Source organism: Paramormyrops kingsleyae, chromosome 5 (assembly GCF_048594095.1).
Source record: "Paramormyrops kingsleyae isolate MSU_618 chromosome 5, PKINGS_0.4, whole genome shotgun sequence".
Classification (NCBI taxonomy): Eukaryota; Metazoa; Chordata; class Actinopteri; order Osteoglossiformes; family Mormyridae; genus Paramormyrops; species Paramormyrops kingsleyae.
In genome coordinates, this window is record NC_132801.1 from 21,287,722 (window position 1) to 21,302,771 (window position 15,050).

The window sequence follows — 15,050 nt, forward strand, 5'->3', positions numbered from 1 at the left end:
TGATGATACAGTAGATAATGGTAGTAGTAAAGTACAGCCTAATTTATAACTCACCTCTAGATCCTGCACACTGTCCTCATCCTGCCATCTTCCTGCTGCCTGCTCACTGTCCTCATCCTGCCATCTCCCTGCTGCCTGCTCACTGTCCTCATCCTGCCATCTTCCTGCTGCCTGCACACTGTCCTCATCCTGCCATCTTCCTGCTGCCTGCACACTGTCCTCATCCTGCCATCTTCCTGCTGCCTGCACACTGTCCTCATCCTGCCATCTTCCTGCTGCCTGCACACTGTCCTCATCCTGCCATCTCCCTGCTGCCTGCACACTGTCCTCATCCTGCCATCTCCCTGCTGCCTGCACACTGTCCTCATCCTGCCATCTTCCTGCTGCCTGCACACTGTCCTCATCCTGCCATCTCCCTGCTGCCTGCACACTGTCCTCATCCTGCCATCTTCCTGCTGCCTGCACACTGTCCTCATCCTGCCATCTCCCTGCTGCCTGCTCACTGTCCTCATCCTGCCATCACCCTGCTGCCTGCACACTGTCCTCATCTTGCCATCTTCCTGCTGCCTGCTCACTGTCCTCATCCTGCCATCTTCCTGCTGCCTGCACACTGTCCTCATCCTGCCATCTCCCTGCTGCCTGCACACTGTCCTCATCCTGCCATCTTCCTGCTGCCTGCACACCGTCCTCATCCTGCCATCTCCCTGCTGCCTGCTCCTGCCTTCTGCTGACCACCACTTTCCTTCATACACATTAACAGTTTGCAAAACTGAGACACTTTTTATGTTCTGTAGCTCTTAACACTAATATTTCCTACTTACTCTTCTTTTACCACCAAAAAAGTGTCTGATGTCTCCATCTTTCTTTTTCCTCATATTGTGTCTGTGAATAAAATCTAATCTATATTTAACAAAACAGTATCTGGGCTATCAGATGAAGCTTCTAAAATGTCTATAAATATGAAATTGTGGAATGCAGAATCAATACCACTAAAATTCAAATAGGGCTTATCATTTGCGAACAAGTTTTTTTTTTTATGTTGCCCATATAGATTTCACTTATAGTAATGTTTTTTCAGAGCATAACGTTAGACCTTCTTATGCATTAACATTAGCCTAATAACAAACCACACAGGCCATAGAGAACTTAGCTTATCTTGCTAGTTAACGTCCCTAACGTTGACTGTACCACTGTTCTGTAGATTAGCTACTTTGTCGAGGTAAGCTATGGTTAGGGCTATCGGTTAGCACTACGGTAGCTTACCTATACAAAGTAGCTCAACTCGACAGAACACCGCTCTCAGAAGGACAATGGTAAGTAATTCAACTTATAAAGACGTCAGCTTGCATTAGTCGATGAAACACTTAAACGAATAAATGAAGGTTGTAAAATAACACACGACAAACAGTACCATGACAGATGAACACAATGAACAGGTCACTCAATGAGAACGAATGACGCAACCGACTGGCTGCTTCTAGCGCCAAAGTGGTTAAAATGGTACGGTCCACATTAGGGGTGTCTGAAATCGTTTTACATAAATTTTTCCTACAGTGTGAGGTTCTTTTTTTTTTTTTTTTTACAACAAAACAAAAATGTTAAGACCCCTCCAAACTGCTATTTTTGTCTCTTGGGGGGGGGGTCTAGGTCTTGATCGGGGGGGGAACAGTACCTCCCAGTACCCCCTGTAATTCGAACAATGGTTCCAACCCTACCTTAATCAGGCTTATATGGTCCTTAATAGGCTAAAGCTGGTTTCAGACTGAACGCGGCATGCATTACGCTGCGCTCCGTGCCGCACGCCGCTCGTGGAGCTTGTGCGAGCACTGTGGTCAAAGATGAACTTTGTTGAACTTTGACCGCTGCGACGCATTGTCTCACGATCAATAGAAACAAGGCACTGAGCCGGGCACAGAAAACGAAATGGAGGAAAAAAACTTATATTGTCCGTGTCTGAGTTCCCAGAGCTATATCACACAAGCGTAGAATTCTTTTTGAATACGAAATATACATCGTCGCTACTGACCGCGAGCCAAAATGACTGGAGAGAGTTTTGAAAACCACGCCTACTCTTTGCACAGAAGCCTCGCGGCGAGCACAGCGCATGCCGCGTTCGGTCTGTAACCAGCTTTAGCCTATTAAGGACATTATAAGCCTGATTAAGGTAGGGTTGGAATGAAAACATTCTGGCAGGTGGGGCGCCAGGAACATAATTGAGAACCACTGCCCTAACCTCAGTTTGCTAACCCTAGCCTTAACTTGGGGCCTCAGGGTGATACAGCAGGCTGTTGGAAAGTAGAAAATATGCTACTAAAGCATGCTAACCAGCGGTTTCCTATCCTACGGGGAACTGTTATAAAAATACATTTTGAAATATGAAAATGCCATACTTTTTCCAACCCTAGCCTCAATTTGTTAACCACAACCCTAATTTGGGGCCTTAGGGTGAAACAACAGGTTGCTGGAAAGTATGAAATATACTACTAAACCATGCTAAACTGTGATTTCCTATCCTACAGGGGAGCAGAAGTATTATTGTCAAGTTATGTCAGGTTTCAACAACCCAGTTTTTGCCCTAAACTTGAAAAATTGCCTGCTCAAGACTGAAGGATGCAAGGGGCACCTCAGGTGTGTTCTGTATTTAGATTGAAGGTTAGGTTGATAACCTTCAAAGATAAACAACGAAAATATTGGTTCATTTTAAATAAAAAATTTTTAAACTAAACATCTCATTTTATTCATCAATATCCCAGCCGTTACTGTCACAAGTAAACTAAAGTAACATTGGGGGGCAGCACGTGGCTCAGTGGCGTAAGCCTATGCGTCTGTGATCGGAAGGTTGCCAATGCAATCCCGGCCTCGGCACGTCTGCGGGTCCTTGAGCAAGGCCCTTAACCCCCAGCTCCCTGGGCACCGCAACAGGTGGCTGCCCGTCACAGCCAGCTTACTCTTGCCTACAAAGAGCCAGCTGGGGGAGGAGTAAAGGGAATTTCCCCCACGGGGATCAATAAAGTATCACTTAATTAAAGTAAAAGGAGTCTAATAAAGTGTAAGAAGTAAACTCCAACAAAATTAGGAAAACACATTCAGTTTACATAAATACACAGGCAACGCAATATATTATGCCATTTCATTAAATGAGCTATACTAATAATGCATACAGTTGATGCTTTTCTACAAACATCAACCATAGCTTCTTTAACCTCTTGAGACCCTACGTCCTCATGAGGACATCATTGTTCAAAAAAAATAAATGTTTTTTTGGTTTTTATGATTATGAGGTCCTACTAATCCCAAATAGCTAAAGGAAATAAAACATGCACACCAAACAAAAGCCCGGGACTCAGGAGGTTAAATACAATGATACAATGCAAATTGAGTCAGTAGTCAATGCTCTTCAGACTGTTACTCTTTTGCTAATAATATAATACCACCAAACTAAATTATGTAGTCCAATGTAAACAAGTTAATAAGCAACCGCTGATCAGACAGGCACAGCAGACAAGCTACTGGTCATGATTTAAATACTGGCAAGATGACTTCATTTATGCATTTCAAACTTAATTTATACACTTTAAATGCCCATCTCCCTACCAGTTGCATCTCCAGTGTCTTGACTGTGAGCTGATTGTTCTTTTATTTTATTTGCTTGCCGAGAAATCCCAGTGAAGCCTTTCTTTCCAAACTTTTCTCTCAGCAGGTGCACAAGTATATGGGTCCCTGCAGAAACACTGGCTGATCTTTAGGTTTCCTAACAAACAAAGGTTGTTCTTTCTGCCCACTACAGGTTAGGACGGGGGTGTCCAATCTTATTCGCAAAGGGCAGCTGTGTGTGCGGGTTTTCGCTGCAACTTCTTAAGTAGATTTCTAATTAGAGGACTGATTAGCTGAAGAATCCTCACACCTGGGTTTGAACAGCTGACCTACAGGTTATCCCAAAAATCTGCATACACACCGGTCCTTTGCGGATAAGATTTAACACCCCTGGGTTAGGAGGTTTGCAGTAGTTCCCATAAGAGCTCATGTTTGTGTGATGTGTCTAGATGCACTGAGTTTGACACAACAATCAAATATACACTTTAATGCCTGAAAATGCCATTCTTTTTCTAACCCAAACCGTAGCCTCAGATTCCTAACCCTAATTTGGGGCCTTAGGGTGACAAAACAGACTGACAAAACAGACAAAACAGACGGGGAGCAGAACTGTCATAAAAACACATATTGATGTCTGGATATGCCATAGTTTTTCTAACCCTAACCGTAGCCTCAGTTTGCTAACCCTAACCATAATTTGGGGCCTTACGGTGAATCAAAAGGTAGTTGGAAAGTAGGCAACATGCTACTAAAGCGTACTGAATTTTGTTTTCTAATCCGTGTGGGGAGCAGAACTGTCATAAAAACACATATTGACGTCTGGATATGCCATAGTTTGTCTAACCCTAACTGTAGCCTCAGTATGCTAACCCTAACCCTATTTTGGGGCCTTATGGTGAATCAAAAGGTAGTTGTAAAGTAGGAAATATGCTACTAAAGCATGCTAAACTGTGGTTACCTATCCTACGGGGGAACAGACCTGTCATAAAAACATGTTGATGCCTGAAAATGCCATACGTTTCCCAAACCTAAGCCTATCCTCAGTTTGCTAACCCTAACCCTAACTTGGGGATTTAAGGTGACAAAACAGGCCGTTTTTAAAAAAAATTCAAACCAAGCTAAACTATGGTTTGCCTCCTTCCTGGGGCCTAGATTTATCATAGACACCTTAGAATTTCCGAAAAGGTATAACGCTTCTAACCCTAACCCTAGCTGTAGTTAGCTAACGCTAATTTGGGGACTTAGGGTGACAGATCCTTGAAATGCATTTCTCCATCTAGCATACCCAGTTAAACTGTGGTTTCCCTCCTTCTCGGTGCCTAGTTTCATCATAAATGGTGCCAGAACTATCATAAAAATGCATTAGCATGTATCTAAAAGTCAAAAACTTTCTAAGAATAACTTTTGCAGGTTCTGGTTTAAACAGTTTTCCGGGGTGGAGTGGTGGTTCTGAGGCCTGGGAACTGTGCTGGCAATCAGAATGTTGCTGGTTTGAATGCCAGGAATGATCTTACTCCATTGGGTCATTGAACAAAGCCCTTAACCTGCAATGACTTCATCCTGGGTATGATGTTAATCTACATCCAGCCCTATAAGGAGGTCTTCCAACTTACAGGGAAATTTGTGGGTTGTTGGCAGGATTGGCACTCCAGCCGCTGGAAAAAACTCACACTGTTCCATTTGGACTAGTATGGTGCTGAGGTATCACCTGCTGCATTCTTGTTCTCATCCCTGTCGTCGTTTGCCAGGTGGTAGCCGCGGCAATGCACCGTAATCGGTACATGTTCCTTACCTTATGTCTGTGGTACACAACAGGGTTTTGGAAAGTATAAAAAGTCAGTCCCATCTTGCCATCCTTGGCTGGTGTATGCTAGAGTTACAAAAACGTTTCAGTGTGTCATTTCTGGAAAGTGTTTTTTGCATATCTCTAAGGTTGATTGTATGCCTACAGCCAGGACACCAGTTCTCAATACCCTGTCATGTGATTGTGGTTTTCCTGGTGACGACAAAGCGGTGTGTTCATCTGTACAGATTGGGCCCTGAGGATGAGGGTGCTCATCATGAGTTACTCCACTGAACATTTACAAAGGGTTAACCGGATTAGTGTCTCAGGATGTTCTGCAGGTAATTGCAGTTATATTACAGAATGTATATCACAACATCTGCTTCCACATTATTAGGCTTATTGCATACAATTAGGATACCTGTCAGTTTACCCCCACCCCCCACCCAATGCTGATGCTAGAGGAACAACAATTGTAATATACATCATGGCAAATATGAAATGTGCATTCTGCTATCAGGTGTAATAATAAATTCTTTTTTTTTTTCTAGTTTGATGAAGTCAAACACGGTACTGTAGCATAACAATTTGGAGGACCAGCGTTGTAGAATTTCTGAGTTTCACTAATTACATTTTTTGTGAACCTGAATTTAACATTTAAGAAGTACGCAACACAGATTGGTGGTTATGAAAATCTCTGTGGCTTTCTCATTTGTGCCAAATGTAATGGGTTGCGTTTTTGTTGCACGTGACGAAGGCACTACCTCAGTATGTATGTTTGTGTAGCGGGATGCGTGTTTGAGTGTGACACAGGTGAGGCAAAGAGCGCAAAGATGCGTCCTAGTGCTCAGCTGCAATCGAGAATCCCACAAGCCTTACAAGGGAGCTGCACTTTATTAGGTACACAGACAGCAATTATTTACAAAATAAGCCCACTGTCACTGGCGTTTGCCCACAGGAGATTTACATTTGTAAGAGATCACCATGGCAACCACATTGATTTATTATTATGCATTTTAATGATTTATTTTTCTTCATCATTCATAATCACACTACTCTACAGACAGAAACATCACTCTCAAAAAAATAAAAAGTTTGCTCATGGGAACAGCATCAAACACCCCTGGTCTCATATTAGTCAAATCCAATGCTCTTTCCTTAAAGACCACAGTAAACACATCATGCCTTTGCCACTATACATGGAGTATTAAAAAAATAAAAATCTTGATAGATTTAAACCTTTTAGAACTTGACATTTATATATTAAAAAAAAAAACTATTGTTGACCAAATTTTGTGCCGTGCAGTTTCTCAAAATACACATGCATTATAACCATCATATATTTCATTTAAATTTAACCCCAAAGACATGTTTGACATAAAGTACTGTGGACTTTTTTTTCAGGATGATTCAGTGTATTTACAGGTGAATCTTTATTCCACTGCTATGAGTTTAATCCACTCACACATTCATATGAAAATCTGCAAGTGAAGCGTAAAGTTTTTTTAGGTTAAAAAAAGTCAGATTTTTGAAGTGTGCCATTTCCAAAGATAAAGTACTTCATAACTCCTATTGACCATGAATTAAATAGGAAACAGGAGAGAGATTGGATTCTGGTTTCCCCAGTCTGCTTGGGGTCAGCTGGTTCTAGGGTGCACTCGGGTAAGGAAGCGGTGCACACATTTATTTGCAGCCAAATATAATAAACCTTATTCCAATCACTAAAGTGGTCGTGGCTGTGAGGAATTGGATCTGTTAGTATGGAAATACCGTTCTAATTAAACACACAGGTCAAGTATAAGGTGCATCAGTCTCGACCACTGAAGGGTGCAGTACTGATGTGCATACAGACGACCCTAGTTCCAGTCCTAAAGCTGCTTCATTTACAGCTTATAGCATGAAGTACATACTGTTAAGACTGTGCTTCGGTTTCCAATGGGAAGCATCATGATTGCAGTATCTGTCCAATCACGGCCTACAGCATAGCCCATTACAGTGGATGTGTCTCACTTACAAGGTTACAACAGCAGAAAACAGTAACAGTAAAAGAACTAATGGCAGGGTACAAAAAAACTCAATTACAAGATATAGGGTCCAGGAGGTTGAACACCAGGCAGTGTGACAAGTAATGCTGATTTGATACCAGACATCATGTCAGCATCATACACAGTGCAACCCGTGAACAGCAGTGAAGTTTTCTCAGTAACCCTGACAGACAGAAGAGCCAGACCAGAGAGGGATAACTGACTGAGAGCAGTCAGTCGAGCAGATGAACTATAGCATCCAAATGCAGATTTCAGAAACATTAACCCACCTTGATAAGAAATTGCAATTCTATTATAACAAAATGACTTTTCACACACATAAAGAGAAGAAAATCTTTCTCTTTCTAAAAGCACTTCAGATGTAGTCATTAATCACAAATTCACCTGCTTCCTGAATTCTGAGTACAGATGTGAACATGGGACACAGATGATTTTAAATGCTGTCTGGGTACCTCAGAGACTTCACTGTACATCTCCATCAATAAACACACACGTATATAAAATACAAAAACTATCAGATGCTGTTGGCAAAAGAATGACAATGTCAATTAAAAAATAAACAGTGAATTCAAGAAGACTATTGACACACCACACTCTGCAAATCAATAGAAAATAAATACAATCCAAATTCAGATTTTGCAAACAGTTTACACCGCATCTGATTTATCTGTACTGTGTGTGTATATATATATATATATATATATATATATATATATGTGTGTGTGTGTGTGTGTATATATATATATAAATACACACACAAACACAATTATTTGAGACTAGATACAAAAATGTTAGTCCACTCACTACTGAAGAGGTCTTGGTTGTGAGTTAAAGTATCTGTTAATATGGTATACCATCCCGATTAAAAAAACTGTACAAAAAAGCTTTGAATATAAAAAAAGCAAAAGATGAGGATTTTAATTTTACATTACATAATATTTATTCTATGTATTTCACACTTTCACACTATATATTAGTTTCATACACAAACAGGACTTGTGTTATATTTATATGTTATATACTCTTGTATGCTTTCTGTATTTTTTATATCAGCTCTTTATATTAAATCTTTCCTGTGCTTGGTCAGCAAGGAAAAGCCATACTGGGCCAGACGGGCTCCAGCATGGCTCCTGTCCCTGAACCAGTGCATGACATCTAAGGTATTGAGGCTTTTTCAGTCAATACTCTTTAATTTCTAAAAACAAAATAACATACAGAAAAAGTGCACACTAGTGCCATAATATTTCCTGTGTGTGCTTCTTTGGGGGAGAGGACAAGTACATTTTCTTATTGTTTAGGTTTAATTTGCACATCCCCAAAACCTCACAGAGCCAGGGGGAGCCAGAGCAGTCTAACATTTTTTTGTGATGTGAATTTTGCTGACTTTCTGAGGGTAACAGTCAAATCTTGCCTCTGGAACTCAGAGAGGCCCAACTTATTGCAATTCAACAACAGCAGCATGACAGAAGTGGAAACCCACAATCTGATTTTTTATCATATTTCTTAAACTAATTATTCATGGATTCACTTTCCAGGTTTCACAGGTATATGAGAATTACGCCTTCACTGTATAATTTATATAATTTGTGCTTCAGTCAGCTCTACAAAGCCACCTTGCTTGTATTGCCTTGCACCCTCCTCCCCCAATCAACCAGCCTGTAGAGTCCTATTACAATGCCACCAGTACCCACAAGGGGGCGATGACTTAATATCACTCGCTGTGAGGCATTGAATATATTGAGTGCATGCTTTTTATACAATATTAAAGTCATTAGAGTCAGTCTGATTTTGTTGGTACCCTTTGTGCTGTACAGGCCCTACCGTCTCACATCAACACAGTGGACATGAAGTCTCAGACACAGTAACCATGACTAACAAGGGGAGCAGAGGTCAATGGATTGAAACCGTCCTCTACTAAAACATGACTAGTTCTTTGCAACGACCCATAACCCCCAATCACCCTAGGGACTGTCTGACTCTGCTTTCAAGTGTATATCACTTTTGATAAAAGCATCTGCTAACTAAATAAATTGTAGCAACATTGAGCACAGTGATTTTATGGTAATGCACGGTAGAAAGAGGCTATAGCTCTGGGTGACAATCTGTATTTTTCATCAAACTATAGGAAGATACCATTACACATTTTATGTGCACTAAATCTACTGTACAACCTGATAATGAGAGAATCTGACCTTGGCTATAAGCCATTTATAGCTGGGATCTAGTTGGAAATGATACAATTGTAATGAACTGTTTCCAACAAACATAGATTTACTGAGAGCTGCAGGTACTGTGATCTACTTCGCAAACCAAACACATTGCTAAAAAAAAATCACAAATCAGTAATGTGCTTTCACATTGTCAAAAAAACATCAAAAGAATGTGTCTTAATTTCCCTTAGGTTTACATTCCTTTTCCTACTCTAATCCAAAGATGGACCTATGTTATGTTTTCACAAACATTTCAGTGAAACAGACTGAAAGCTTTTTGTACTTTTTGGTAAAGTGTGCGAAGGTTGTGTTTCTCATCCAGTGTGAAAGCTAAAGGACATTGCTAATAAGGAACCCAACAATGTGACATCCCAACTTTTGGTGACCAGCAGCGAGCTCCTACCCATCCATCCTTCAGGAATCTACAGAAATCCACCTTTCCATTCTGAGAGTCAGTGGTCCCAAGAAGCCGCAGAGAACAGGGAAAGAATAAAAATGTACTAGTAATATTTCTGCTTAGGCTGATTTGGGCCTTTAGGTAAGTCATATTTGCCAGCAAAGGTAACAATTAGCAATGGAAGGAACCATCTACGAATGGTTTCATTAACCTAGCAGTTCTTCTGCAGCTCTCTGCTTTGTGGCTGGCAGAATTCAGATGAGACAGTGCTTTGGTGAGCATGACATGCCCCTAAAACTGCCCAGTCCCCCATGATGTCACAAAATATTGAACTGACCACATGACAGTCAAGATTTCCAAATATGCTGGAGTATAATTAACACAGTCTGGACTTTTTAAATCCTCTGTAGTTATTCCAACCGCATCCTTCCCCACAGAACAATCAGTCTGCAGGCTGCATTTTTAAATAGCTTCAGACATTACGTTAAAGCAGGCAGGAGAAATCCATCGACTGAACTGAGAATCTCTGCCAAAGACGTGATACAAACGTAGTCTAGCACCAGTATTTCTATGGGCTGGACACAAGCAATAAAAAGGTTAAAATTCACGCTTTTTTTTCTTCTTCATTGATTACTGTTTTACTGAAAAGAGACAGCAAAATATTACACACATGCCAAGCGCCATTCCACCACATTATTGCACTTCTGTCTTGAATATGTTCTAATCAGATATATAACATACTTAGTAAATGACCTGCAGATCTTTTCCCCAGAAATTTGGCATCAGTGGATGGGATCAGAATTTCCCCTTTGAGTTTTGCCAATCCACCCTAATCAGGATGGCAGTAAGAGACAAGGGACCCAGCACAATTCATAGAGCAGAGAGCGACAAGACAGAGTGCGTTGTGCAAAGGGGATGAATGAAACATAGCAAATGGGGAGTATGCAGTGTTCTGAGCCTCTATAATTATGCTGATGATACTTCTCTTTGAGAACTAGCAAAATAGATTGCTGTGATAAGGTGACTCTTCTTTAACTGGCTCCTGTTGTTTTGTGTAAAAGTCAACATCATCATCTGGAACAATGTGCATCCAGTGAGTAGCACCCAAAGGGATAAAGGAATGCAAAAAGGTTCAGGTCTTCCATTTTGGTCCCAGTATCACACTCTTGCCTTGAAAGGAGTGGGGATGAAGATGGGGTGAGATGGATAAATCTTTGTGCTTTTATCTTGAGTTCTTGGCACGTCATGGAGCTTGGACTGAAACTCCTGAATCTTCCATCATATCTCCATTGTCACAGCATGTGCCATTCATTAGGGGGTTCATGATAGGATTTCATTGATATGCTTCTAGGGGGGTGTCATGGCTGCGGTTCATTGTGCAGGGGGTGAGCGAAGCTGATGGTGAAGGGGTAGGTGGTGAGCATGAAGGGGTGGCAAAGGCTGGAGAGGCAGAGGTGGCTGTGTCGGACTGCCCGTTGGGTAGCAACAAGAGGGTGGAGCCAGGGCAGGGAGGGGACTGTTGTCCTTTAACTATGTTCTGGCAGGAGGTGGGGGAGGAAGAGGGCCTCAGAGCTCAGGCTGGAGACTGAGACTTTGGGGGCATTGGTTGGGAGGATGGAGGCTGGCAAGGAGGAGGACAGCGCCCCCTCCTGGGGGAACCTCTTCATCTGCAGGGCGAAGAGGCTGTTGGAGGACGGTGGGGCCGAGGGCAGCGAGTAGCCCAAGAAGCTGATGGTCCTGGTGCCAGAGATGAAGAGCGGCTCCGAGAATCTACTGCTGCTGCTGCTGCTGCCCAGAGCCTAGAGGCACAGCTCCCAGGGCAGGAGAAGAAGAGGAACAGGAGGAAGAAGAAGAAGAAGAAGAAGAGGGAGCAATTTGGGGGCAGGGTTTAGAGAAGAATACTGAAACAAAAAGAGAAGCTATAGTCTTAGGGTCGGAGAGATCGCCATGGCATAATGGGGTTGTAGTTCTTCCCCTGAGTCCAAGACACTGGAAGAACGTGACTGCAGGCACACAGCGTGCACTGGAGCAGAGCGGCTCTGGGGGGCAGAGTACGAGGCGCGGATGGGCGGGGCCTCAGGGTCAGCGAAGGGAGGGCAGTGAGCGCTCAGAAGCCAGATAAAGCTGGGCTTGGGACGAAGAGGGTTTGGAGGAAGCAAGAGAGTGGGTAGAGAGTTCACTGCTGGGCCCACGTGCAGGGTGGCAGACAGACGGGGAGGCGCAGGGGGGTCGGGGGGGTCACCAGGTGTGGCGGGTGTGGAGAGACAGGCAGACAGGCAGGCAGGCAGGCGAGTGAAAGGGCCAGGGGGTGAGGGGAGGAGGAAATAAGGAAAGAGAAAACAAAACAAAACAAAAAGAACAAACAGAGGAATTAATCAATAAGAAACCACATGCATGAAGCTAGCCATGTGTACCTTAAACCTTTCTGAGAGCCAAACAAAAACATTTCTTAAAGACCCGTATAACATTCACAACTCCGCATGCAACTACCGCACACTAAAGGACAGTACTGGCATCAGATTCATTTTCACAATTTTTCCAGTGGCTATCAGTGCTGATGTGAAAATGAACATTACAAGCATAAGTTGTAATGCTAATGTTGGCCTGTAGAGGGAACTTGCTGTCACTGCGGCAGCCTCTGACAATTTAAGGTCACATTCATACTGAAGTGCAGACACTTACCAGGGAGTGGGAAGAAAATGAGGGGAGGGAAACACAAGACATTATTTTCTGTTGTACCAGCGATCAGCACTTCATCTATCTCCAAACACACTGCAATGTTCTGGCAAAACAAGACGATACACAAAGAAGCAGCCCTATCCCTGCTTTTAATGTGTGGTGAGGGAGAAGACAGCCAGCACATGGATGGTGGGTGAGATTCACGGAAGTTTATCAAAACCTAGACAAGATTCAAGGCTCGGCAAGATTTAAATCTACTTCATGCTCTCTGGCCTGGTTTGGGCAATCCCTATAGACTGTTACAGGCTGATGTACACAACGGCACCATTTTGCCTGTTATGAATCTCCATCTTGTTATTTTTAGTACACACTTCTGCAAATGACCTAAACACTGACTGAGGCTATTTGTCATTGCTTAAGTCAGTGCTTCTCAACCCAGCCCTCAGGAACCCCTGGACAGTCCACGTTATTGTTCACTCTCAGCTCCCTATCCAGGAGTCCATGTTTTTGCTCCCTTCCTGCTCTCTACATGCATGCAAAAGCAGCTCCCCCTCCAGCTAAATGTGTAAGTGCTACTACAGTGACTCTAAGAGCAAGCAGAGGGAGGCGTCACAGGTCAGGGTTACTGAAGGCCACCCAGACCCAGGAAGATCATGTCAGCATTCAGCATGTTCCAGCCCTTAAGATATAGACCATGATTCACCCCTGACTTTATGCTGAAGTTCTCAAGTTCAAAAACATCTCTGCAACAGATAGTGTGTCATTAACCTTTGGCTTTAGACGTATCTGTCCAGCCGTGACGTTTGCCGGAGACATGTAGCATTCATGCAACCCTGCATGTGAAGTGTTTTTTTATTATTATTAAATAAGACCCTAAATGAAGGTCAGATTTAAGACCCATTTAATATAGAAATGCAAATTATGAAATGAAAATGCTGGCAGCCAAACTATTTGAATACCTCAAATTACCCCAGCATTTGTAACAACCATCCAATATACCAATCTATTTTTTGACTCGACCACTAACACACTGTTTGGCTAATCAATACCTAACTGGCTTATTTTAACTGGCTAAGTAATTTAACTAGTGCTGAAAGCTGTATTACTGTTAATTTGCATATACTAATGTTAGAATGTGTTTTTTTTCTGAACAAATGTATGCAAACTACCCAGATAAATGGCTTTAAACATTTTCGTTGACTACCTAAGACTACATATATGTATGTATGTATATATATATGTGTGTGTGTATATATATATATATTTGTGGAATCATATACAACCGCATCATGATCTTGTGCTCGGCTGGTTCAGCAGGTTGTTGTTCTGTTTCATTGTATTTCTCACCGCCTGCAAACGTGGATATGAGTCTTGGTAGGTAGGTGTCCTGTATTGGCGATGTCATTCTCACAGGAATAGGTTTAATGGGACATAATTCAGTTTAAACCAAGTGCAATTCTCTGAGATTTATGTGTTCTAGAATTAAATTTGGCCTATACTAATATGCGTAAATATGTGGGTGGCCAGTGATAAGAATGAACTTTAACAGCATGACACCACTGACAATTAGCCTCCCATTGCGGCTTCACATGACGAGCTGCCACCACACTAATGCAGTAATGTTATTACTGCAGTAACGGTACACTAGCCTGGCTAGACTGAGGGAGGGGGGATGCATTTCATACCAGCAGTAACATCTTGTGGTTCTAAAAACGTCTTTCACTAAAATGAATTGCTGAATCTGTTTCAGAAAATGATAATTGCGGAATTGAAATGCATGAATGTATTTAGCTCCATCTATTCCTGAGAGAGAATTAAAGGATAGACGACTGATTTCTGCTCCTGGGCTGCTCTGGGCAGAGCGCATGGTGAGGTGGCACATGCAAAGGAATCAGCAAAGAGACATGAGTGTGATGGAATCATTTCCAGGCCAGTGGAGATCTTTGTTTCCAATATGATATCATGTGATGGGTGGGTTTGTCGTCCCTCTGCTCATTCTGCTTGGCTGCCTCAGGGCTGTTAGTGAGGACTTGTGTGCAGTTATGCCGTTTCCTATTCCCATTTAATGATCTGGGTTATTTGCTTGAAATGGGCACGTACTACTGTGCCCCTGGGTGGCACCCTTAGTTTTTATGCTGTACCTGATGCTGAACCGGACTATATGGCAGACTTATATCAGAGTTATAACGAGTGTAGATTGCACCTTCTGACACAGTTCTGAGACAGCACTGTGTGAAAGCCCAGTAGGAAAAAAATGCAGGTAGACATTAATTACATGGGCTTTCTCTGGGTGAAATTTTAATTAATACAATGTGAAAACTACACTGACTCATATTTGTCTA

General features: G+C 42.3%; 1 protein-coding gene across 1 annotated transcript in view; it reads right to left on the reverse strand.

The window, feature by feature from the left end:
- Nucleotides 1-6,252: 6,252 nt before the first annotated feature.
- Nucleotides 6,253-15,050, reverse strand: part of LOC111832889 (SRC kinase signaling inhibitor 1-like) — a 121,109-nt gene continuing 112,311 nt past the window's right edge. Inside the window, exon 20 of the mRNA XM_023790640.2 lies at nt 6,253-12,211. Within this exon, the coding sequence (XP_023646408.1) occupies nt 12,206-12,211 (6 nt within the window). The 3' untranslated portion in view covers nt 6,253-12,205. The remainder of the gene's footprint in view (nt 12,212-15,050) is intronic.